General features: G+C 29.9%; 1 protein-coding gene across 1 annotated transcript; it reads right to left on the reverse strand.

Moving 5' to 3' along the window:
- Positions 1–17: 17 nt before the first annotated feature.
- Positions 18–23,290, reverse strand: LOC145844407 (leucine--tRNA ligase, cytoplasmic-like). The gene is made up of 22 exons (XM_082951804.1): positions 23,254–23,290; positions 22,436–22,557; positions 21,713–21,881; positions 21,505–21,610; positions 21,024–21,298; positions 20,021–20,181; positions 18,958–19,399; positions 18,345–18,494; positions 16,330–16,487; positions 15,763–16,047; positions 15,381–15,526; positions 15,046–15,176; positions 14,784–14,847; positions 14,355–14,497; positions 12,973–13,260; positions 12,645–12,794; positions 12,498–12,577; positions 12,231–12,333; positions 11,925–12,059; positions 11,236–11,346; positions 893–1,007; positions 18–541 (listed from the first exon to the last, which is right to left on the reverse strand). The coding sequence occupies exons 1-22, from the start codon at positions 23,254–23,256 to the stop codon at positions 336–338; spliced, it is 3,543 nt and encodes a 1,180-aa protein (XP_082807930.1). The 5' UTR covers positions 23,257–23,290; the 3' UTR covers positions 18–335.
- Positions 23,291–24,706: the final 1,416 nt, after the last annotated feature.

Here is a 24,706-nt window from a genome sequence, read left to right on the forward strand (position 1 = left end):
ACAAGACATATGTTTATTTAGATTTATTTTTGTGTTAGTAATAAAAAGTACATTGTTTCCAAGTAGGTCAGAATAAATAAGAAATTTAAAATTTATAAAAAAATTAAACACAAGCAAAATAAGAGTATCCTAAAACCCAAGTTTATTTCAGTTTTAAAAAAAATGCATACTTTAAAAAATTAGTTTCAAAAGATGAAACAAACAGCAAAAAAACATTTTTATCAATCTAAAAGCTTTAATAATCCCCACTAACAACTTAAAATAATGCATTAACTATATAAATTAACTAATCATTCTTAGTCCACATAATAAAAAATCCCCTTTCAAGCAACTGATTAATTAACAAAATACACCAGGGTGTTCTCGATGTTGACCGTCTTGTCGCCTTGCACCAGTCGAGCCTGGTTGCAATGTTCATCCAAGCGGAACGACGAGTCGCTGATCTTAACCAGTCCCTGGAGCTTGTCCTTCAGAGTTGACGGGTTGACCCGGAAGTCGTTGGCGGGGTCAGCGTACCGGTACAAGTCCACACGCTCCACGCCTGCAATTGGATTTTTAAATTATGTCAGAATTTGACTTTGAATAAAAGTTGTTAGTAGTAAACTTTTGTTGTACAAATACTACTGTGTCGCTCCGTTTAAATTGTTAAAGTTTTTACATCTAGAATGTGTTTTTAAACATAAGCCATTTGTTGTTTAGATAATGTGTCACTTGTTAATAGTATGCGACCTTTTAATGTAAATTACTTGAAAAAAATTTTGTTTTAAGATTTACAAATCACTATTTCCTAAACAAAAAAATAAAATAAAAATGAATCGGTTTTTTATAAACTTTTACATAATTGTGAGTTTTCAAAGAAACTTATAAAAACTATCACCAAAATGGCGCTAACTTTTCACGGATGACTGATTTTTGACGATCCTCTTTTTGATGTCGAAGGTACTTTCCCCGTTTCGAACCCTCAATGAAAACGAGTGGAAGGGAGTGCAGTCTTGGCGGTTCTTCAGCTGAATATTTTAAACAATTTAATATTCGATCATTTATGTCCAACTTTTATTTCATATAACAGTAACTTGCATTGGTACAAAAAATGCTTTTAAATAAATTGAAGCTATGTTTTTGTTGTTTGAATATTAGTATACAGTGTACAAATTTAATATAAAAAAACAGAATCAAACAACATAAAAAAAAAGGTTATATTTTATTACATAGCTAGAATTGTTATTATATTAATGAATTTTTAGTTGTTTACAATCAGATTCACAAGAACTGATAAATATAAGAAGTTAATAAGCAGTGAGTGGTCTACTAGGTCTACCGGGTATGACCAGATTTCGATTTTAAAACTGTTCTGACCTGATTTCTATTAGAAAGAGGGGTGGGTGTCAGAATGACACAGCGACAAAATGACACGGTGCGTCACTTTGGCACGGTGCGTCACTTCGACACGGAGGGTCACTTTGGCACGGCGACAAAATGACACGGTGCGTCACTTTGGCACAGCGACAAAATGACACGGTGCGTCACTCTGGCACGGTGCGTCACTTTGGCACAGCGACAAAATGACACGGTGCGTCACCTTGGCACGATGCGTCACTTTGGCACGGAGGGTCACTTTGGCACGGAGACTAAATGACACGGTGCGTCAGAATGGCACAGCGACAAAGTGACACGGTGCGTCACTTTGGCACAGAAGGTCACTTTGGCACAGCGACAAAATGACATGGTGCGTCACTTAGGCACGGTGCGTCATTTTGGCACAGCGACAAAATGACACGGTGCGTCACTTTGGCACAGAGGGTCACTTTGGCACAGCGACAAAACGACACGGTGCGTCACTTTGGCACGGAGAGTCACTTTGGCACAGCGACAAAATGACACGGTGCGTCACCTAGGCACAGTGCGTCACTTTGGCACAGCGACAAAATGACACGATACGTCACTTTGACACAGCGACTAAATGACACGGAGCGTCACTATAGCATGGATTAACAAACCTATAAGCAAAACTAAACTTCTTCGGTAATATAACTTTTAATTGTAAATTTTTGATAGTAATTAGTAAACAAAAGATTTATTATATTTTTTCCAAACTATAGTAGCTTGATACATTTGAAACTATATAAGATACATTGCTTTTAAATTTAAGTTTTAGTATGAAAACAAAAATATTCCTAAGTTTTATTTTTTACGTTTCACGATTTTTTATATTATGTAATGAATAAAATTTAGTATTTTTTGTTAAAAGTTTAATTAACTATTATCAGGAATTGTTATAAAATATAACTAAAATTTAATTTTATACAGAGTTATTTCGTAGTAAGAATAAGTCATGCGTGTTTTAATTCTAGTTTTTAAAAATACAGAGTTAAGCTGTTTTTGTAGTAACTAGCCATTTATATTAAATATGTATATATATTTATATTCAACAAAAGATAATAAGTTAGGATGTTTACTTAAAACTCTGTATTGAAAATATACAATAATTTTGTCTAAAAGCAAAAAATTAAAACAAACGGACCTGGAAGCCTAAATTTATGAAAAAGTTAAAAATAGTATTATGAAAAGTTGAGAAAAAATAAAGAGTCTGATGCAACCATACATGCACGTTTATATATTTATCACTTTAAAAAAAATTAATCACTAGAAGAGGTTATACATACAAGATTGCTGCTGCAGCCTTCTAATTAAAGCTGCAGCCATTCTATTAAAATTAATACTTTAAGTCTTTTTAAATTTTACAAAACTTTTTAGTCTAAAACATAAAAAATTAAACTTAGAGTATGACAGATATTATAGTATTTTATTGCATATAAGGATTTCATTGCATTTATATTTAATACAAAATCAGTAAATAAATTTCATAATAATACAGTAAAAGCAGATTTTAATTTGCTTGTAAAACATTTCTTCTACTTTATATTCTTTAGTTTTTTTACAAAGTTTTAAAAAACTCGGTTTTGTCTTAACTCTGTTATGAAAATAATATTTAATTTTCTATTTTTAACCTTGCGAATAAAAAAAGGAGCTTTTTTGTAAAAATAAATACATTTTCTAGGATTTCTATTATTTTTTTTCTAAAATTTTAAAACAATATTGTTTATTAATTACGAGTTAATTTCTTTCTGATGAAAATGTAAAAAAAAAAAAATATTATTATATTTTCGTCAGGGAATGCAGTATTTTAGTTCAAAATTGCAACCTATTAAGTCGCCAAAAGAGCGCAAGTATTATTTTTTTTAAGCATAAAAACGTAAAATAAGAACCGCATTAGAATTTAGAATTACAACAGCAGAAAAGTTGCTTTCGATAACGTCTGAGTTTTAGTTTATAAAACAAATTTTCCTCTGTATTTACATCTACTAGTTTATTGTTTTGATGTACTGAATGATTGATCTAAAATGAAGATTGTATTTTTTTAAATCAGAATGTTACTGAAGTTTAAAAAATATGTTTATATGAGTTTTTATCTTTTTAGTCGTAAAATGGCAAGTCATTTTCTAATTTTTATTACTCGTTTCAAGTTCTAGTACTAAACTGCGTTTAAGTTTTTCCATTCGAATGAAATCAAAAATAAATTTCCTTTAATTTTGGCAGTCGTATTTTCTTAAAAAAGTTGCTGCTTTTGCATCTTTGTGAACGTTGTTTGATACAAACAACTAGTTGTTGCTTATTAAGCACAGCTTTTAAGCACACCTAACACCTTGCTACTGCTTAAAAATGAGCATGTTGTTTATAAGTACGACGATGAGAATAGAAGGTATAAACATTACGCGTTTCACTTTATTTTATGAAATCACGATCAAAAATTCCTGCGGTTTTTGTTTTTAAAGTTAATCAATGTGATTGTTGCTGATTCTACAAAACCGGTTAGAAGACAGGAAACCGAAAAGTTTCCAAGAAAAATAAGATCGTTGTCCATACAAATGAAGATTGAAGTTTCACAACAAATCGTTTCCTCCCTTATTAACCACCGTGTCATTTTGTCGCTGTGCTAAAGTGACCCTCCGTGTCGTTTTGTCGCTGCGCCAAAGTGACCCTCCGTGCCAAAGTGACGCACCGTGTCGTTTTGTCGCTGTGCCAAAGTGACCCTCCGTGCCAAAGTGACGCACCGTGTCATTTTGTCGCTGTGCCAAAGTGATGCACCGTGTCGTTTTGTCGCTGTGCCAAAATGACCCTCCGTGCCAAAGTGACGCACCGTGTCGTTTTGTCGCTGTGCCAAAGTGACCCTCTGTGCCAAAGTGACGCACCGTGTCATTTTGTCGCCGTGCCAAAGTGACCCTCCGTGCCAAAGTGACGCACCGTGCTAAGGTGACGCACCGTGTCATTTTGTCGCTGTGTCAAAGTGACGCACCGTGTCATTTTGTCGCCGTGCCAAAGTGACCCTCCGTGCCAAACTGACGGACCGTGCCAAGGTGACGCACCGTGTCACTTTGTCGCTGTGCCAAAGTGACGCACCGTGTCTATTTGACGACCGTGTCATTTTGTCGCTGTGTCATTCTGACCCGCTCCCTAGAAAGAGGGCCTATCTGGTTTCAGTTGGGTATTAATTAGTATTAAAAATCCAGAACTGGTCAAACTAATTTTTCATTGAGCTCGGTTGGATTAGATTTAAAATCTAAATTAAGATTTGAACTAAACTAGATTGGACTTATTTTTTAAAATCAAAATCTGGCCATACCCGGTTCTCGGCAAGCTATTATCAAGCATTTGGATCCGGTAAACCACTATTAAAAAGTTGTTCATAAATAATTAACTTTGTAAAAAATTAAGCTCAATCCTTCATTTAATCATTATTTAACAAGCTTAATATATCAAGTAATTTCAATCACTTTTAAGTTTTTTTCAATTAAAAAAAAACTCTCTAAAAAATTATTTTTAAATAAACCGTGTAAGTATATAAAAATTAAAAAAAAAAACAGCTAGTTACACCACTTTAAGTTTTCAAACCAAAACTTTTACATTTTAATAAGTATTAGTTAACTTTTTACTATTTACCTAAATTAGGTCGTTTAAAAAGTATGAATGTTCGTCTAATTTCTTGAAAGATCAAGATATTTTATAACTAACAAAAAATACTTAATTTGCAAATGATCAATACATGCAGTAATAAAAGATAATTTGGTGGTATACACTGTTTTGACTCATGTTAACTTATTAGCTATCACTAAAGGTTTAATAACTTGTCGAATGTAACATGATAAGCATTTTAAAACTATAAAATAAAAAGTGAGATTAAATAGCTGTAACAACTTAACATGTAGCTTAATGTTGTAAATGACTTTACTTTGGTTAAATTTTTACCTTAAATCTATATAAAACGAAGTTATCTTAAAATTGTTTATAATGACGGTGTGTTTTAACATGTGCTCGCAAAAATATTAGTATTTTATTATGTAAGCATTTATAATTTAGTACTAAATGATTAAAAGTACAAAATAGTTATAAATCTAATTCATCATTTATAAGTACTATTCATTTAGAAAAATGCTAAATTAAAACAAGTATAAACTATTTTTCAAGCTTCTTATAAACATTATAAACTTAATCAATGTGTCTAAAATAATGGAACTTAGTTTATAACCATATAAATAAATCAAACGGATGCCAATTTAAATTGTGTATAAACTAAAAAATACTTTTAATATATTTGATTCAACAAGCAATCACTTTTCATGCATTAACCATTTGATGATTATACTTTAGTTATTCAACATTGCTAATTTATTGATTAAAGAATAACTTTGCTCTTTTAGAACTGTTTTTATATATCAAGCATATATTAAAAACAGCAACTAAACACTATCGATGAGAATTCAAGAACACAAAAGAAATGCATTGTAATACTTGTTTCAAGTGTGATAAAACTAAATTACATGAGTAACTAAAATCTTACTAAATTTCTAAAAACAAAATCTTAAAGAAAATTTCAACTTTGAAATAAATATCACTAAAATAGTTTTTGATTTAAATTAAAGTAGCATTTAGTGCAACTAATTGTGTTAACATTTAGATTAAATACAGTTATATAAAATTAGTTTAAATTGGCAACAAAAAACGCAACAGTTCAGATTTATTCCGCATGAAGGGTAAACTCGAAGAATTTAAGCTTTTGAAAAAAGTAAAATCAAAAATTTATCAGGTCATTAAAGGAGCTTGATAGAAGATCGTGTCAGCAGTAGAAGACAAGGCACTCCTCGATCAAAGAAGATTATTAAAACTTTACAGGAAAGGGTAGAGAGGAATTCGAACAAATTTGCAAGGAGATGGTGAAATTAATGTGTGAGCGTGACGTCAATGGAATGAACTTACTGGAATTAACTTCGAACTGATAGCTTACATAATTTGAAAGAGATAACACCTCACAACTGTCCAAAAATCAACACAGATCTCTTGACAGAACACATAATATTTTTTTGGTTTCAGTTTTTGAAGAAATAAAATTACAACTGAAAATCAGCCACTCATCTTCCAACAAAACACCATCCGAAAAAATAATATAAACTTAAAACACGTAAAAAAATATTTTTTGTAATTTTTTTAGTAAGGAGATGTGGTCTCCTGCAAATCCTAATTAGAGTGTAGCAAACTTTTGGTGCGGTCTTTGTTAAAGGTATTCTATTTTCCATTCAAGTGTTGAAGCGGCATTTAAGACATCCTTTAGGAGATAATGGGCTTAACATGCCAGAAAACGCTGCGTGTACCTTTGTCAATAAGTTAAAATAAAGAAGCATACTTCCTATCAAAAAGGAGGCTAGAAATTTTAATCATTTTTCACTTACGTTTTGATTTTTCGCTAATAAACCATTTTTTAGTCATTCCTAGAGCTTATAGCTCACCCTGTAGTAAAAACTTACTTTGAGATGCTAAAAAAATTCGAGCTTTAATTTTAGTTAAACAAACTCTATATTTTATAAATAACTGTTCAAAATATAGTTTTAATTGTTTGCTAACAAAAGATCCTAGTGAAGTAATTTCACTGGAATATAAATAAAAACAAATTATACAGTAATCTTCCTTTATTCTACCAACATATGTTTCTGTGTGTCAACGAATCAACACACTTCAACTGGGTTCCGTAAAAAAATAATTACTGTAATGAGAGAATAGAAGCATAGAATAAAGTGGGTGTATACATGTTTTCATTAAAATAAGATATTTTCTACAGATAATAGTTATTAATACTTAATATTAAATCTGACTGTTATAAAACTATATAATATTTATTTTAGACTCAATAATCACAAATATTATATAGTTTTATAACAGTCGGATTTAATATTAAGTATTTCACCTACTAATAACTATTATCTGTAGAAAATATCTTATTTTAATGAAAACATGTATACACCCACTTTATTCTATGCTTATATTCTCTCATTACAGTAATCATTTTTTTACAGAACCCAGTTGAAGTGTGCTGATTCGTTGACACACAGAAACATATGTTGGTAGAATAAAGGAAGATTACTGTATAATATGTTTTTATTTTATAAATATTAATTCTAAAAGTGTTAAGTGAATTGAAAAGCGATAGTTTTAACTTAATTTATGTTAACACATCAGTATTTAATGTGGATAAAAATGGTATACTATCAAAATCCACCCGCATTTAAAATCCACCCGCGCTCAAAATCCACCCTTTTTTTAATAAATTCTTTCTTTTTTTGTATTTTATTTATTTATTTTATATTAATTTTTCACTATCACTGTTACCCCTAATTCTTACCCTCGATCGGTAAGCGGTTCTCGAATTTAATTGGGTGGAATTTGATCGGGTGGAAATTGAACGGGGATAGATTTTGAACGCGGGTGGATTTGGATCGCGGGTAGATTTTGAACGTGTCCCATAAAAATATATATAACATTTTTTGGCAATAGATAATTTAAGCAAATTATATAGAAACAATGGTAAGTTATATAAAACTCAGTAAATAATTTAATTTCATAGATTTTTTGTTTGCTACTTACTCAAGACAATAAGATTGAGTCACAGTCAAGATTTTAAATTCATACTTTCGAACGTTTTAATGCTAGTTTATTTGGCAAGTTATCAAGTTCAAAAGTATTTTAAAAGACTAGCAAGTAGAATATATTGAAACTGCGTTATTCAAAGTAATACAATCAAAAAATCTTATCACTAGTTTGTAACAACGATTTATCATGCTTCTAACATATCAAATTGCAATTTAATAAGACTTTTAACCACTTTATTCCTATAAATAAAAATACTACTAACATAAGGAAAACGACAACATTGTTTTACACGGTTTAAATCTTCTTAGGATTCACAAAGTACAATGCTTTTTTTGTAAATAGTTTATAAATTAAGCAAAAATATTGTGAATGAATTCTTTTCATAGTATAATTTACTGAAGGGGGTCGGGCGGTTCTTTATGAGAAAGGGGCTAGACTTACAAAAAAGTCATTCGTATTTTGAAAAATTCAACTCGAATAAAATAAATATAAACAAATTGAAATAAATTAAATATAAAATAGGCTGCACAGTTTACTTATAGACAAAAAAGGTTACATTTTTAAACTTTTAGTTTAAAAAGCTTAAGTTGCAATTTATGCATTTATCATTATTTAGCTTAAAAGAACAGTGCGGGCTACATTTGAACTTTTATTTTCAGACAACTGATTTACTTTTATATAATTATTTCAGCTTAGCGTCAAGGATATATCTTTAGTGCAATTAAAAAGCGTAATTCTACCTAGTTCTTGTTAAAAACTTTTAAATAGCTTAATGTGTTATTAAGCAAAAGCTTAAGTATAAAGCTAAACAATCATGTATAGTTCAGTTTTATAATTAAATTAACCAAACTACAAAAAACATCGGCGAAAGTCTGCAGAACAGAAGTCCGGACTTTCGTTTGCCGTGAGGCAAGCTCAAATTTAACAAAAGGGTTGATCATGCCAATTCGATCATCAGACCACAAACTTCGGTAGACTGAGACCGGTTTCGCCCTTATTAGGACTCATCAGTCAGTTACAACCGAAAAACTTGTAGTCGTCAATCTACAAACGGTTTATCATGCTTTCACATGAATCGACAGTTTGCTGGCAATGATTAGTGACAAAAGCATGATAAATCGTTTGTAGATTGACGACTACAAGTTTTTCGGTTGTGACTGACTGATGAGTCCTAATAAGGGCGAAACCGGTCTCAGTCTACCGAAGCTTGTGGTCTGATGATCGAATTGGCATGATCAACCTTTTATTAACCAAACTATTAGATATCTTGTATTGTATTTTGATTCTTTAATATAATACTATAACTTTTCATTTAAACGTTTAACGTCTATGTATTGTTAAAGTAATTCTACATACTTATTATTTTTGTATTTAAATGATAATCTAATTTTGCTTTTGTTTTAAATACAACTAAAAGAAAGTTTTTTTTTTGTGGTTTAGAGGTCACATGTAGTTAAACATTTTAGCCGATTAATTAAAGTTTGTATTTACATCATATTGTTAAAAAGCAACAATTAATTAAGCTATTTAAATTAGTAAAAGTGACTGAATTAATTTAAATTAGCACTGTATTTAAGAAAATTAAACACTTTTATTATAAGTTAATAAGTAAAAAATCAATATTACTATCAAGTTAGTTTCTAAAATACTAATCGTGTAAACTAAATATCTTGTATTATAGCTCAAACTATGAAAGTTAATCTTCAAGCTAACAATCTCATTTAAATGACAAATTGATGTTTTTGTTGTCAATGATATAAAACGAAGTGTGAAATTTCAGTTCATGGAGTTAAAATGACAAATATTATTATTATAATTAATTGACAAATTACTACGTATCAGTTTTATTTCAAAAGAACATTGTATTTTTTATTATAACTTAGTGTCCTATACGTTTTATTAACAAATTTAATGTTATTAACAAGCAGATAAAGGTAAAAAGTCATACATATAATGTACAATGAACGAAAATATGATCTATCAGTATATAAATATAATCATACAGAATTAAAGATAACTATCAATGTGCAAAATATTTTTGATAATTTTTTCAAATGTGGTCACATGGATAACTGTAATATTTCTAATTCAATAGTTTTGGAGCGGTTATAAAATTTGAAATTTTGTAATCTAGTGTTTGTTAAGCTATTTAAATCATATTGTTATTTTACAAATATCTAAAAGAGGTCAGCAATCTTACACGCTATATCTATTTAACTTTTACGAACAGTAGTGATAAAGATGTATTATAAGTATCATTAAGAACTTGCATTCACATAAACGATCTTCCATGCTCGCAATGTATTTATAAAATCCAGTTGCTATGAACTTCTTTATTTAAAATCATTTTTTCTTACTAAATCGGTAGCAAAATACTAAAAATTCTACCTATTTTCTGTGATGAATTTGTTACTTATTCCTTATTTTAAATTACAGCCTTCAACAAACTGTAGTTCTTTGCATAAAAGATTCTTACGACTTTTTTAGTAAAAAGACAGTTCAGCAATGCCATAAAAGTTGCTTTATATTAAAATATTTCAAGTGAGACATTGCAAAAAAAAAAGAATACAGTTAAGTTGGTAATGCCAGTCTCTTTCTATTGAAATTTTGGTTGAAAGGCAATATGCTAAATGACTCAAGTAAAATAATTTTTATACCTTATTCAGTCACAATATTTTTTTTTACTTTATTTAAATAAAAGTTAATATATTGTTTTATTAGGTAATAAAACTTTTACGAGGCCGTTAATCTATTTATAAAAAATCAGCTGCACTTCGCAGTGACATAAGTGTATTTTACAACTAAAAAAATGCTTAAAGGTCAACACAGCGCTGTGTTTATAAACAAAATAAAAATTAATAACTTAATTATATTGATATTATATAATTCAAAATACTCATCCTTTCATAAGTTAACATATTTAAAAAATTTCAGGGACACCTACGTTTTTGGTCTTAGAACTAACTCCAAATGTTGTGTTTTTCACAAGTATACTAAAATTTAACTACAATTATGAACTAATTAACTAACTTGAAATATTATAACACTGTATATTTTATATTAGTTCTTTTCATCGACAGTTTTTATCTTTAAAAAAACATATGAAAGAACTAAAAAAGCAAGCAAACTAACACAAGTAACGAAAATGCACGTGCAATCAAGTAAATGAAAAGTTTATTGATTTCCTAACAAATTAACAAAGTAAACGACATGCAAGCAAATAAGTGCATATTACTGGTTCAAGCTCAACTTGCTTACTTCCAGTACTGCTGATGGAGTCTGCACCAATTTGATCACCGGTTTTCCGGGTCGCGCCTTGCTTTGAGCCTGGTCTTCCGGGTTGGCAGTTTCAAACTCCACAAACTCCAGCTGGTTGAAAGTAACATGAAAACGTTTATTTTTTTATTCACAAAAAACTACATATGTACATGAAAAAGGTATTAGTGTATCTGAATTATTTGTATAACATTTTCAAGTAGTTTTCTCTCTGGTGCAAATTTTAGTGTTCAAACTTTAAAAGCCAACAAATAATTTCCAACATGATCAGAATTGCTAAAGGTTTTTTTTTCAGGTTTTTTAAGTTTCTTTTTTATTTTTTTATTTTAGAAACAAAACTTTAAAAGTACAAGTTTTTTCGTCCATTTTTAGTATAAAATTAAATTCAAGGTAAAAAAACTATCTTAAAATAATGAAAAATATTGAAAAGATACTGTAATGCTATTTTAGATGCGCTTTAAAATAAATAAAATTGTAAGTGACACAAAACAAACATTGTATATGGTTGATTTTTCCGATCGTATTAGAATTTTACTACTTTACATTTATAAATTGTTAAAAACTAAAGGTTCTTCCATGTCTTTTAGTGATTTTTGTCCAAGACTCCAGGTTTATTAAGTGATTCCAGGAATTTTAGCAGCCCTGCGTATACTAATACGAGAAATAATTACCTCTGAAGAAGAAACGAGGTATTCGTAGCAAGCTTTCATTGTTTCAGCCTCATCAAAAGGAGATTCCAACTGGAAAGCTTCGTCGCAACCAACTTCTACTACTTGCTTCAACAAGTCGTTCACAAACGGCATCACCTGAACATTTAAAGTCAATGCTATACATAGCTGTCCATACAATACTTAAAGACTTTTAGTATAACATAAAATAATTTCAAAACGTTTAAATTTAAGTAGAAGATATAAAAATAGTTTTTTATGAGTTCTTTATCTTAAACTTTAAAATGTTCCATATTTAATATTTATTACCTTTTTCATTTCCTTTTTGGTTTCTTCGCACGCTTTCAGCTTCTGGTTAAGTTGTTTTTTGTCGACCTTCTCCACTTGCTTGCCGTTCTTTTCAAAAGCTTCCCTAAATTATAGTTGAGTTTATGTTTTATCAGGTCTTTTACAAACAAAACTTACTCGGGTATCTATTTTAAGTCCGACTGGAAAATCTGACTGGCTAAATGTACTGTATAGTCATTAAAAACTAAAGTTTATACAAAACACAGACAAACAAAAATCAATACTCACTTGACGGATTCGATGGTTTTTTGCTGCCAACTAGGATAAGTTTTTGCGACATAAACAATTGCTTTGTCGGGTTTTTTGTACTGCAAGAAAATTAAATATTTAACAAATTTGATCTTATGCTTTATTTTAAATAATAATAAAACTGACTTCTCTCTTCTTTTTTTCTGCAAGTGCTTTTTCGCTGGCAATTTTAGTTCTGATGGAGCTGCCAACGTTGAAGACGAAATCAGAAGATCTGATCAAAACTTCGTTGACTTTCTCCACTGATGGAAAACTTGCGTTGATCACAAATCCGTCCTGTAAGTAAGAATATCTGGTATAACTTAAGACCTAATTATTTTCATTAAAATTTTTTTAATTTTCTGTTTTACTCAAATTTTTGTTTTTGAGCAATCTAAACATTTCATTAACAAACTGACTGTTAGTAAATACTTTCAAGTCATAAAGATTCCGATATACAAAAAAAAACACACACCTGTTTAAGCAAGTTCCTCCACACATGCTCGCAAACATGAGGGCAGATTGGCGTCAACAGGAGAGTTTGAACTTTGATGAAGTTGCTGATGACGCTCCTGTCCATTTGCTGCTGGCTCATTTCGCGGTACCTGTCCCTCGCTATCTGCATTTCGAACCAGCCGGTCTTCAGCGCTTCCTTGAAGTTCATGTTGTCGTAATGCTTCTTCGTTTGCGCCACCGCCTTGCTTATCTTGCTCATGAAAACTCGGTCGTGGTATGTCGGCTCGGCGTTGTCGACCACATCCGCCTTTGTTTAATAAATAAGTTTACAACAGGGACATTTTAATTTTTAAGAAGCTCTAATCAGAGTTACCTAAATTGTTTTTATAGGGCACCTTTATGGAAATAAAAAAAAGCTATGGCCCCCTGACAAAAACTCTCAAAAAACTTCCCTTAAATACATCTAAGACATTTTTTCAGCTAATGGCCCCCTAAAGTTTTGAAATGTTCCCATAATATTAAGTACAGGGTTTCCCAAACTCTTTTATATAAGTCACACTTAAAGAAATGAAAAAAGTCATAGGCACATCCGACAAGATTTCTTAAAAAGTTTACCTTAATTACACCTAAGACATTTTTTCAGCTTATGGCTTCCTAAAGTTTTGAAATTTTCCCATAATAATTAGTAAAGGGTTTCCCAAACTCTTTCTTATAAGGCCCCCTTTAAGGAAATAAAAAAATCTATCGGTCCTATCCGACAATACTTCTCAAAAAACTTCCCTTAAATACACCTAAAAATTTTTTTAAGCTTATGTCCCTCTAAACTTAAGAAATTTTCTCATAATATCTAGTTTAACTTCCAAATATACTCTTAAATACACCTAAGACCTTTTTTTGCTATTCACCATCAACTCCAGAATATCTAAAATAAGTTTCAAATTATGGCGCCCCTGTGGCCCCTTAATACTCATTCCCCCCTTTGGCACCTTTACTGCTTATGGCCTTCTAAATTTCTGTATTGATATGGCTCACTTTGGAAAATCCTGATCTAGTATAAATTCCAGAATTATCCTTAAGTACAACTAAGATCTTCTTTTTTTTCTCCTAACCATCAACTCCATAATATCTAGTGTAGTTTCAAATTATGGCCTCATGGCCTCCCTGTGGCCCCTTTACTGCTCGTGGCCCCCCTCCTTTGCTACGTGTGGCTTTAATTGGGAAACCCTGCTCTAATAGATATTTTAGCTGTTTTTAAATTAGTTATTGCCATACAATATTGACCTAATAATTGGTATAAAATTTAAGAAGAATATCTTGATCCTAATTGAGAACAGTTACAAAGGTTTATATATACTTTTTATTAATAAGTCAAATTAACAAAAAATGTTTAATTCAACTAACCTCAGCAGAGTCGTTTTCAGCCAGCACTTTCTGGCACCATTCAATCCAAGTGTAAAGTTTCAAAACTCCGCTGTCTGCAACTTTTTCTACGAAATTAGCGTCTTCAATGCCATCACCAGCATCGGCAAGTGCAAACCTCATACCTTGGATAAAAATATTAAGTTGAAGAATTATCTTTTAAATAATACATGAACTAGTTAGTCCAGTACTATATGGTCTAAATTAAAATTGTGGCTAACCTTTATTTATATAGTTTTATAGTTTTAAAATGCAAAAAAATAATTAAAAGCTAAGTATTTATTTTAACACCTAAATCGTTAGGTTTGATGTTGCTAAATAAAGATGGTTTTTATAGTACTTAATTCATTTAGTTAAATAAATGTATATAATTTTTCATAAAATGTTAATTATTAAAATTTAAAAAACTACCATCGGCAGAGTACTTTTCAATGGCGTCGGTCAAAGTCAAGAAATTTCCTGTTGACTTGGACATCTGAAAAAAAACTAAATTTATAACCAATGACAGCATAAATCCATTTTTTTCTCTAAAACTGTGGCCAAATAAAATTTGTAATAAAATCAGAGCTGTTACAAATGATATTTTAAATCTAGTGGAACTAAATATTATAACTTTTTTAGTTAAATCGTCAATGATATTGTTACTTTAAGTAAAAAAAATATTACAACAAACTTTTTCAGAGTTGAGAAGCATGTGTCCATTAGCTCTTATACCCTTGGGCCAGGCTTGAGTCTGCTCATTGGGCCACATTGCCACGTGGTTGTAAATAAAGTAGGTCAAGTGGTTTGGCACCAGATCCTTGCCTGTTAGTAATATAAATAAGTGAAGATTTGATCATATTCAAATTAACAAAAGTTTTTCAAAAACTGATCAAAACTAGCCATTGAAATAGCATTTAAGATTTGGTACACAGAGCTCATGGTTTATTAAAATACTTATATTTAATTCAGGTATTTCTTTTCACGTTCCAAACTTAATTATAAACATTATTGAATTTAATTTAAAACCTGAAACACGGAGATCCAATGGGTACCAAAACTTGAATTCTCTCTTCATTTTATTCAGAAGATCGGTGTTGATTTTCGAGTTGGAAGGAGCTTTAGCACCGTCAAAGAAAATGTAATCCCAAACCTCACACGTCATATCTGCAGCACTGTTTTTAAAAAAAATTGTATGACTAAAGCACTATTGAGTGGTTCGGTTTGTTTTTTAATTACATAGAAGTACTAAATATTTAAACAATTTGTCTGTAACTTAAATAATAAGTTAAAGGTTTGAAACAATATAACTTAACATGGTACCTGCAGAATAAAATTAACAATTATTAGGTTATTTCTATGCTTTGCTCAATTACATGAAACATTTTAGATAATAAAAACATTGACAAACTTGATATTGTTCGGAGACTTGGAACCGTCGAAGGCGCCTTGCTGAAGCAGGTGAGCCACGGTGTAGTAAGCCATGTAGATGGTCGAATCCGACAAGCTCTCAATCAGCCACTTGTCGTCCCACGGAAGCCTGCTGCCCAGTCCGTACGTCCTGCTGCAAGCGTGCTCCTTCAGCCAGTCGAGCGTGGCGTTGAACTGGTTCCTCGTTTCAACGCTGAAAGTTTCGATGCTTTCCAGCGCTTTCTTCGTCGTCACCTTCCACTCTTCGTTGCCGTAGTCCAGGTACCTGAATTCACGTTGAGTAAAATTGCATCAATGGCAGGGACAAAAATAAAACAAGAAAAAAAAATTTAAATTTAAGTGATTGATGTAAATTACTTTAGAAGATCTTATAAAAAAGTTGAAAAAAATTATCTCAATGCCAATATCAAAAGTAGTTAGAAAAACGAAAATATAAAAATACAGCTAATTATATATATACTTAAAAAAAACAATTTGAAACAATTCAGATTTTAAGAATATGTTTAAATATTTTAATGCTATCTAGTTCACTTGTATTCAAACAAACCATTGATCACAAAGAGCGACGACGCACACATCACCCGATCTCGAAACCACCTTCTTGTCAGGCTCCTGATACTTGAACGCCATCTTGTCATCCACCAGCTTCTGCTGCAAAACTTTCTTGACAGCTTCCACTTTCTGGCCCTTGTATTCTGCTGGTACCTGTGGAAAGTTTCACATGGTTGCCACTGATCAAGCTAAGAAAAATTTCCTGACTTTTCCTGACTTTTTACCAAAATTTTCCTGACTTTTCTGAATCAAACTCTTAAATTAAACTTATTCTAAAATACATAATCTAACACTTGAAACTATATAAAGCTTTCAATCTAATTTTAATACAGGTTAAAAACAACTGTTTTTTGCTGAATTCTATCATCAAACTTCCAGTACATCACTTAAACCATCTGTGTATGATTGATGTTTGTAATAAACAGCTCTATTAGCAAAATACTTGTATTATTACCTTATAAACACAGCTTGTCTGAAAAAAGACACAATTTTTTTGCATTTCCTAGCATAAATGTATCTAGATAAACAAACGACATATAAGGAATTTTTACAATTTAAACCTTAATTAATAACGAACTTTCACAACTAAAATCTTAAAACAATAACAAATCTTTACAGTTGAAACCTTAAAACAGTAAAAAATACAATTTTTTAGAATTTTCTAGCATAAATGTATCTAAATTAACGAAACGACAAATAAGGAACTTTCACAATTAAAACCTTAAATCAATAAGGAACTTTCATAACTCAAACCTTAAAGCAGTAACGAACTTTTACAGTTAAAACATTAAAACAATAAAGAACTTAATCAAATACTGTTTTTTTAAATATATGTACTAAAATTTATTTTCTCTGTCTTTTTATTAGCACTTCAACCTCTTCATCTAATGAAGATATAGTTTTCTTCATCTGAACTGCATTCCGCTTCATTTTCTTGGCAGTTAAAATCATTTTCCTCATTTTATTTAAATCGCTATCATCTGCTGCCCCTACACTTGTTGAAGAGAATCTTTTCTCTAAATCAAGTCACAACTTGTGGGCTTCATTTCTTTTCTTTTGGCACTCATTTATTTTTACTTTCATTTATAAAATATTTCCTCTTATCATTTAGTATAAAGTTTGTAACTAATAAATATACTCTTATTTACTTTAAAAACTTAATTTATTCTACAAAAAATACAAATAATAATAAAACTTAATCTTGGCAAATACCTCTCTTATAACGTAACTTTTAAATTTAAACAACTTTGAAAAAATTATAAAGAGGTAAAGTATACACATTAACTTGTTACAAAAAATACTAAACTAACTGCTTAGTTATAAAAAAACTCAATTATCTACTTAAACAAAAAACACTTTGATTCTAAAATTATGCTAGATAAACTTTTGTGTATATATCACAGTTTCACTATGGAAGTGTGCTTGCTATAGATCATCAATACTTAAAAGCTTACAAAATCTGCTTGTTCAAGTAGGGTACTTCTTCAATATGTTAATAGAAATTTTTTGCAGTTTTGTAAAGGATACTTTACTAATTTATACCAAATGAATGTATTAGACATAAAATTAAGTATTTTTGTGAATTTCTAGGAAAATTTTGGAATTTTTTTCTGACTTAAAAGGACTTTTAATTAATTTTTACCATTTGAAACGAGGAATTTTGTAAATTTAAACTGACAAAATCTGAAATTTTTTTAAATTTTATCAAACTTCCTGACTTTTTTTCAAAACCCCCATTTTTTCCTGACTTTTCCTGACTTTTGTCATTTTTTTAAATTTTTCCTGACTTTTCCTGATTTCCTAACTTTTCCTGACCGAGTAGCAACCCTGGTTTCATGACTTTTTCCTAACACAATACTCGTGCGCTGATAGGCAGAATACTCTTTTCATTAGTAAATACTATTTTCAAAAACATATGCATGGTTTGAAGGTACAAAGTTTCAGCTGACAAAAATAAATAATTTAAAATAGTTTAGTTTTGATAAATGCTCTTTAATTTAATGTACGAACCAGCATTTTTCCTTCATAGAATCCAGCCTTGTAAACTTTTTCCTTCGCTTCTCTCAGCTTTTCAGTGTCGTTTTGACTTTTTATTTTCATGTCGTTGTAAACCTTCACGGCAGCCATGTGTCCAAACTCACTCGTTTCAATTATGGCAACCTGTACATGTTAAACATATTTTAACTTTGTTATAAGTTACAATATTCATTTAAGTAGAAGGCAGCAAAAACGATATATTTTCAACTGTTATATTTAAAGAAGAAAAAAAGGCAGATTGTAGTAATAGCCATATTAAGTTTGTATTAAATAAAAGAATCTAGAAAAAACTCTAAAACAATTTGGTTCTAAGATCATTACTTTGTATTTTTATATTTTTATCAAATAAATTAAACTGTTTATATATAGTTGAGTGTAAAGTAGCATGGACGGCATAATTAAAAGAGCAAAATTAAGGTAATAAACAATATAGAAACCAGTTAAAAATTGTATGAATATACAAATTAAAATAAATAAACAGTATAACCTACTTAATCTAAACAAAACAAATTAACATGTATAGGTAATACAGAACACAAATAACAGTCGAAAGTTTAGATAGAATCAGAAGATATAAAACTCATACCGGTTCTTTCAGCATTTCATCGGTGATTCCGTACTTTTCTCTGAACGCCTTCTTGTTTTTCAAATCGACAAATGCCGCGTAATCATCAGGCGAGTCTGAAGGCACCGAAGTGACGACTCCGGTTCCCTTGTCTTCCTTGATTGTCATCATCGGCAGTGTGTAGATCACCTCATGCTGGGTGAGAGGGGCGGACAGCTTGACACCGATGATGTCAGTTCCTTGAAGTTCGGCTTCCACGTGAAACTTTCCGTTTTCACAGGTCAGTTTCTGGAAAGACATGTTCCTGGCAGCTCTCTTGGTGCTCACGCAAACCTCCCCGCTTTTCAGCTTGTAAGCGACGTAATTGATTTCGGGGTGAATCCAGCAGTTGGTCTGTCCGTACATTGTTTCAGGACGGAGAGTGGCGGCGACTAAGAACACATCAGTGTTTCCTTCGAACCTCCTGTAAGAAAAATTAAGTTTTAATTTGTTCTAAAACTTAAAATAAACCTACATGAGTAACATGGGGAGGTTTCAAATATGCACTAAGAGTCAAATATGCACTAACTATTTTGCACAAAGACACTTTTGCACGTAAGTCACTTTTGCAAGAGTTTTTTTATAATCACTTTTACCTCTAACCCTACTTTTGATCGGTAACTTTTTTCTTCTTTTTTATTTTTGATTATCAGTTTATTTTAAACTATCACTGTTAACCCTAACCCTTGGTCAGTATTTTTTTATTATACTATTTTATTTATTATTTTCTTTTACTCTCGTGTAAAAATGCCCTTTTATGCAAAAATGATCCCTTGTGCAAAACTGACCCTTCGCCCAAAAATTTCTTTGTGCAAAAGTGTCTTTGTGCATATTTGACCCGTCCCCGAGTAACATAGTAATGCAAACAAACAACACTTTTTCAGTATTAATTATAAAACAACTATAAGAACTGCATTACTCTTGGGCTTTTTAGGGAAAGGAAAGTTTAATACGAAAAAAATAGACAAAAATAAACATTTTAAACTAATCATAATAAAAAATAACCAATTCAAAACCAACAATACTAATATTCAATCAAACTTACTTGAGTTTCTCTGGGAATGGAGCAAGCAGCTTCATTTTGATTGCAGTGTACTCCTGTGGTGCAGCGCCCTCCCCTGACGATCTGTCGTGGTCCATACACGGCTGGTTGTCCTTGGGAGAGAAAATTGTGTGACGCTCACCAAACTTCACTTTGCCGCGCTCCTGTTTGACAACATTGAAATTTATTTGAAAGTTTACAACATAATTTCTAAGCTCTAAGCTAAAAAAATACTTTTTCACAGTTTTATACAAGAGTGGATGTTATACAATAGGTTGTTTATGTAAATAAAATATTGTTTATACTCTAAAAAATTTAGTTTATAACAATATTTTACAAGTAAAAAAAATTAAATACTTAATATATTAACTTAAAAACTTACAGCAACTTTAAATCATATTGAATGTACAACATTAATTTAAAAGATTAAATTTTTAATTGGAGCGAAGTCTAATTTAGTTAAATGACTTAAAATAAAATTTTAAGCTGTGATTTTAAGAAAATTTTATGAAAATTTTAAGTGTCACCTTGCTTTATTGTTTTTTAAACTTCACTATTTTAATGTCAGGGTTGCCACTGGTTTTTGGAAAATTTTCTCCAGGTTTTTAAAAGTATACGTTTTTGGGTCTATTTTAGTTCAAAATAAAGTTTAATGTAAAAAAACTGAGTTAAATAGTATAACAACATTGAAAAGAACTGTGAAGCTACTGTAAATGTGTATTTTAATAAAAAAATTTATGACTACAAAAATATGTTATCTATGTGATGGATTTTTAGTGTCAAATCAAAATTTTACTATTTATCATGTAGAAATTGTTCAAAATTGCAGTTTTTTCCAGTCTTTATTTCAAAATTTCTCAAATGCCAGGTTTTTTTCAGATTTTGTAGCCTAAATTGTCAAATTCTAGGTTTTTCCAAGTTTTGTGGTAACCCTATGATGTGAAATTTAGCAATCAAAATCAACTCTTTAAGTTTAAAACATCAAACACAATTTGTAAAATTATACCTTGAGTGTTTTGAATTGCCATCTTACAAATGAATCATAGAAGGGATTGGTGTCAGTGGTGATAAAACTTCTTCTCCAGTCCACCTTCAGTCCCATCTTGGTCAGATCCTGCTTGGCCAGTGGTGGAAAGTACTCTAGCCAGTATGAAGCATTGGAGAATTTTTTGATTTCTTCATCTTCGAGTCCTAGCAGCTTCATAATTTGCCACTGGTAAGAAGCGCCAGCTTTTTTGGAAGTGGCTTTGGCTTTCTTGCTCTTCCCTTTCTTCAACATTTCTGTTTGATTGTTCATTTATAAATGGAATGTCTAAAATAAGATGATGGGATGTTAATCTTTAAAGATTAAAATTCCAAGGTCATTTTAAACCCTGAATATTACCGACAGGTTTTCTCTGTCCTATAAAAAAACTAACAAGTTTTATGAAGTCAATACAGTAGAAATTTATTATTCAAAAAAGTTTAGTAAAAATCAAACTACTTACCAGCTTCAAAATCTTTCTCCTTTTCAACTACTGGTGCAGACTCCTCTGGAAATTTTGGTGGATAACCAAAATCTTCCATTTCTCTTTTCAGCTTATCAGCACAAGCCTAAAATATATTTAGCCTAACATGTTTTTAATTTTTATTTATTTAATACCATAACTTACAAAAATTATAATTTTTTATAAGTTACTTTAACAAATAAACTACCTTGATAGGCATGCCAGTACAATGGAAAGAAAACGGGTAGAGGCACTTTTTACCCATCATGCGCTGGAAGCCAACCGCAAACTCACTTTTTGAGAGGGTGAATGTGTGGCCCAGATGCAGGCGTCCGTTCATGTACGGGTACGGAAAAGTTGTCATGAACTTTCCTCCCCTGAAAAGTACGTTATTATCAATAAATTAATTTCACATTGAAAAATTTAATTAGTCTGTATAGTGGAAACGGGTGCACGATCATTCAAATTCGAACAAATCAAATTCCGACAATTCAAATTCTTAAAATAAAATTGAAAGGGCCATAAACAAAAAAGTAATGTACATTTGTCTAATATAAAAAACACATATGTAGGTCATATTTATATCTAAAAGATATTTTTTTCTTTTTGCAAAACATTAAATTTTTGTTGAGACATAGTTTAAATAAGGTAGAAAATATAGTTATTTTTAGTATTTTTAAAGTATCTAAAAAAATGTTTAAGATTTTGCAAAAAAGAAAAAAGTGGCCTGTAGATATTAATAAGATCAACATAACATTTTTTTTTTCGAATTTATATTACTTATTGAGATATAGTCATTTGAACCTTTTTTTTAAAGAATTTTAATTGTCGGAATTTGAGTTGTCTGAATTCGAATTGTCATGTAACCAGTGGTGGAAACGTATATATTTAAATTAGTACAGCTCTAAGCTTTAAAACGAATCAAACTAACTCCCAATGTTCTTCTGCGTCAGGAGCATTTTCTTCAAAAACTTTTGAATTGTCCCATTTACTCTGAACGGCTGATTCAATTTCTCTCAGTTTTTCCAGCTTAAGAGTTCCTTTTCTGGAATCCTTAAAAAAGCTTCAAAATAAAAGAAAGAAAAAATAAATGTCATGTTAGTTATTATAAGTTAAAAGCTGATTGGCAATGTTAATTAAATACTTGGTTACATAAATTGTTAACCATAACAACACAAAAATACATAAAATTTAAGCGTAAAGAAAAAAATATTAATAATACACCTATTTTAATTATTTACATTTAAATTATTTATAAAAATAAACAACCTCAAACTTGATTCACTAATTTAAAGTTGTTACATAACTTAAACTTTTTTATTAAAAAAAAACACTTTAACTGTATTTATTAAGTTTTGAAAATACAATATTTAAACTAATTAAAACTTAACAATGGTGGTTAATTAAAAAGATATTTGTTATGTTTAATTTTGTTTCAAGTAAAACTAATATTTATCCAAACATGTTATATAACATTAACTACTTTAAAGAAAGAATAAAACAATATTATATTTTTACTCTGACAACTTGATGAATTTAATGAAAGAATATGCTTATAAATTGTTTTTATTTCAAACTTAAAACAAGTTGTATAAATTTTAATCTAAAGTATTAAGAAAATTCTAAAAACCTTTACAAAAAGTATTTTTAGATTATAACTAAAATTAGCACTACTATATACTATTAACATCATGCAAACTATTTTTAAAATCTTTGATAAAAATGTTTTTTATATTATTGAATACTAACCATTTTTTTCTTTTTATTTGTTATACCTTTTATTAAAATAGTCTGTAAAAACATAAGTAATTTGTTAGTTTTTTAAGCTGAAATATAGATTAACTTATTTAGCTTTAATTTTTGTTAAAAATTATAAACATAACAACTACTAGAAGATCTTAAATAATACATTGTATAACAAGAATAGTTATATTATATATATATATTGCAAAAGTGTGGCAACACGGGTTAGAAGGGCTTCCTAGAGATTGTGGACAATAACTTTACTGAAAACCATCCATATTGTAAAGTTTTTAACAGGAAAACACTAAAATTGTCCTACTCCTGCATGCCAAACATGAAACTACTTATAATGGCACACAATCAAAAGATGTTAGACACGCAAGACAAAGAGAGGCAAACGTGTGACTGCAAAAAAACAAGAATTCCCGGTAAATGGAAGTTGCCTAATGGAAAATATTACATATAAAGCGACAGTCATAACTGAAAACCAGACCAACTTTTATGTTGGCTTGACCGGACTATCGTTCAAGAATTGCTACACACAGCACAAGTACAGCTTCAAACACAAAAAACATAAAAATAAGACAACTTTATTGCAGTACTTTTGGAAACTAAAAAATAACAAAGTTAATTTTAAAATTCAGTGGGAAATATTAACAAGAACAAAAAATAAATATAGTTTAAAAAACGGCTGTAAATTGTGCAATGCAGAAAAAATCAAAATTTTAAAAGTTAAAAAATCTGAATCTCTAAACAAAAGAAACAAATTACAAACTGGCTGCATACATTATCTTTAAAAATTTATCTAAAAACTCTGTTAATAATTTTGTCTAAAATCAACTAACTATTCTATTATTACGTAATACCTAATTTTGTATAATATTATTGCTGTACTTACAAGTTTGCTTTTCATTGAATAAAACTTGGCTGAAGACGCGTATTTAAACGCAGAAACAGCTGTCCCAAGTAAAAGTTTATTTTGTGTATTTTATTTCTATATATATATATATATATATATTGTAGTTGCTGAAATTTAAGTAAAGCACAAATCTAGTGATTGTAAATGATAGTTTTTAGAACTTAAAAATTTCATTTAAAGTTTTTCAGCTTAATCTTCATTATATATTGTAAAATATTTTAGATAAATTTGTAATTCTTTACCAATTGTTTATATAAGAAAATGTATATATTGTTTTATTTTTTGGTCTTAATTTTTTTTACTTTTCAGTCCTTAAAAAATTCCAAACAATTTTTCTAAATATTGCAACGAACACTTCATAAAAATTCAAGACATCTAGCTAAAAAATCAGGAAACATATTTCATTGATTTCTCTTTGGGCTAAGGTTTAAAGGCTGAGTTTTTAAAACATAGGTTACAGTAGATTAATAATTTGACTTGCTTATTATTGTGCAAACTTAAATTGTTTATAAATTAAAATAATACAGCTGAGATTGAAAT

The sequence above is a fragment of the Thalia democratica genome, chromosome 9 (assembly GCF_965202585.1).
Source record: "Thalia democratica chromosome 9, ktThaDemo2.hap1.1, whole genome shotgun sequence".
In the NCBI taxonomy this organism is placed as follows: Eukaryota; Metazoa; Chordata; class Thaliacea; order Salpida; family Salpidae; genus Thalia; species Thalia democratica.